At 32.3% G+C, this 2,161-nt stretch overlaps 1 protein-coding gene across 1 annotated transcript in view; it reads right to left on the reverse strand.

The window, feature by feature from the left end:
* Nucleotides 1-1,650: 1,650 nt before the first annotated feature.
* Nucleotides 1,651-2,161, reverse strand: part of LOC104169513 (COUP transcription factor 2) — a 4,071-nt gene continuing 3,560 nt past the window's right edge. Inside the window, exon 2 of the mRNA XM_009710442.1 lies at nt 1,651-1,940. Coding sequence (XP_009708744.1) covers nt 1,666-1,940 — 275 coding nt within the window. The 3' untranslated portion in view covers nt 1,651-1,665. The remainder of the gene's footprint in view (nt 1,941-2,161) is intronic.

Raw genomic sequence — 2,161 nt, forward strand, 5'->3', positions numbered from 1 at the left:
TTAAGTGTGACAAAAATAAGGGCCCTTTTTTTTTTTTTTTTTTTTTTTTCCCAGCAAAATCCATTTTTAATTAACAGGAGGATTAGATGAATGGGGGTTGATGGTTTACCATTTCAGCATAGTACTTCCTAAAACCAGAGATAAACCACGAACTTAAGTCCTCCACCCCCGTCCCGGAATAAAACAGGTAAATACACTACAATACATCTGCTACAAACTTACTGTGACAAGTAAACAAATCAATCGCCTATGGACTTAAATGACTGCAAACTATAGAGAAGTAATGTGGTTTCTGAAAGACATTTATGACAGCCAAACAAGTTTCAGATATCAAATAATATTTTAATTTCTGAATACTTTCAATTTTCCTTGGAATATAACACACAAAGACTCGACCAAACAGTTCAGTTATTATAACTTTTACAGTATACAGAAATGTTGCACTTAAAAAAAAAAACCTTCAGTTTTTTTAAACACAAAACTGTAAACTCTAAGATACTGAATCAATCACGTTATCTATAAGTGCCAACAGTGTTATTTTGTCATGCTGATTTCAATGGTATTTTTTAAAAAGGGAAAATATCAACAATTATTATAATACAAAGGGCTTGCAAATATACAAACAGATAGAGGCGTTTAATAACAATTCATGATGAACTATGTGGAACCCAATTCAAATTACAAAAGTTCACTTTGCTCATTTGTTTGTTTTTTAAATCAAAACCGTAGTGTGTCTTGGACACAAATTCCTTCTACCTATAATAAGTCCCCACAGTTCATTTTCTGTCCGAAATATCAAAAAACCTAGATTTGGGGGTAGTTATATGACACGTGTGGTTCATTCGGGTCTATATAATTATAACTCTCTCAGCTTCAAGCTAGATTTTGGGTCACCACCTTAAGTGCGCTTCCATCATTGTGTTGTTAAGGGTTTTTTTTTTCTCTCTCTCTTTTCCTTTCTTCCTATGATACTTTCATGGACTCAGTTTTAATTCTTTCAGAACATATATTTTAAGGATACACAGTTTTTTGTTTTTTTTTAAAGAAGCCAAGGTTATATCAAAAATTATTATAGAACCACAGAATAAACTGGTTTGAAACCAGAAAAATACAAAAAAGAACAGCTATAGGTACATAGACACATAGGACAATTAATAATTTGGAAAAAAAAGACTTACTTTCTTCCATTCTGCTAATTTTCTCCAAATTTCCTTTAAATGCACTTTAAGCGAGATTTTTTAAAAAGTTTACCCCAAAAAAAGAAAAAAAAAAAAAGAAGAAAAAAGAAAAAAGAAAAAGCCCACCATCGGTTCTTTTCTTCTTCTTTCTCTTTTTTCTTTCTTTATTTTTTTCTTTCTCTCTTTTTTATTTTTTACAAAAAATGATAAGTAGCAAGTGTGGTTTTTTTTTTCTGAACGACACGGGAGTTTTTAATGCATTCTGTAAAAGTTCATTTGACAGTCTCTTTTTTTAATTCACAGTCCATTAATTTTTTTCCTGTCTTCTCTTAGCAAACTTGTAACATCCTTTTACATCCTTTCTTAGCAGAAGGAAATTTAAGAAACAACCAGAACCCAAATGTCATTTGCTTTCCTTTCACTCTCTTTCATCTCCCTTCTCAATTTGTAATTTTTTTTTTTAATTTTTTTTTCTCTCTCAAATATTTTATTGAATGGACATATAAGGCCAGTTAAAACTGCTGCCAGACAGTAACATATCCCTGATTAGGGTTTCTATGGGGGTTTTACCTACCAAACGGACGAAAAACAATTGCTCTATGACAGAAGAGGAGACAGTGCGAAGGGAGGGGAGACGTAGTAATAGCTTCCCGAATCGTGTTGGCTGGTTGGGATACTGGCTCCTAACATACTCTTCCAAAGCACACTGTGACTTCTCCTGTAAACTTTCAACATGGGCTACATCAGAGAGACCACAGGCATCTAGAAGAAAGTGTATTAAAAAAAAAAAATAAAAAGAAAGAAAAGAAAAAAAGAAAACAATCATCAGATTAAAAAGTTTTTTGGTTGGTTGTTGGGTTTGTTTGGGTTTTTTTTATTTTTAATTTGATCTTTTTTATTGCTAGAATTAAGTGTCGATCGTGTGCCATCACCTCGCCCCCCAGAGTTTAAGTAGGTTTTACCAAAAGGGACAATCTCTCTTT

Source organism: Cariama cristata, unplaced genomic scaffold (assembly GCF_000690535.1).
Source record: "Cariama cristata isolate BGI_N322 unplaced genomic scaffold, ASM69053v1 scaffold26801, whole genome shotgun sequence".
Classification (NCBI taxonomy): Eukaryota; Metazoa; Chordata; class Aves; order Cariamiformes; family Cariamidae; genus Cariama; species Cariama cristata.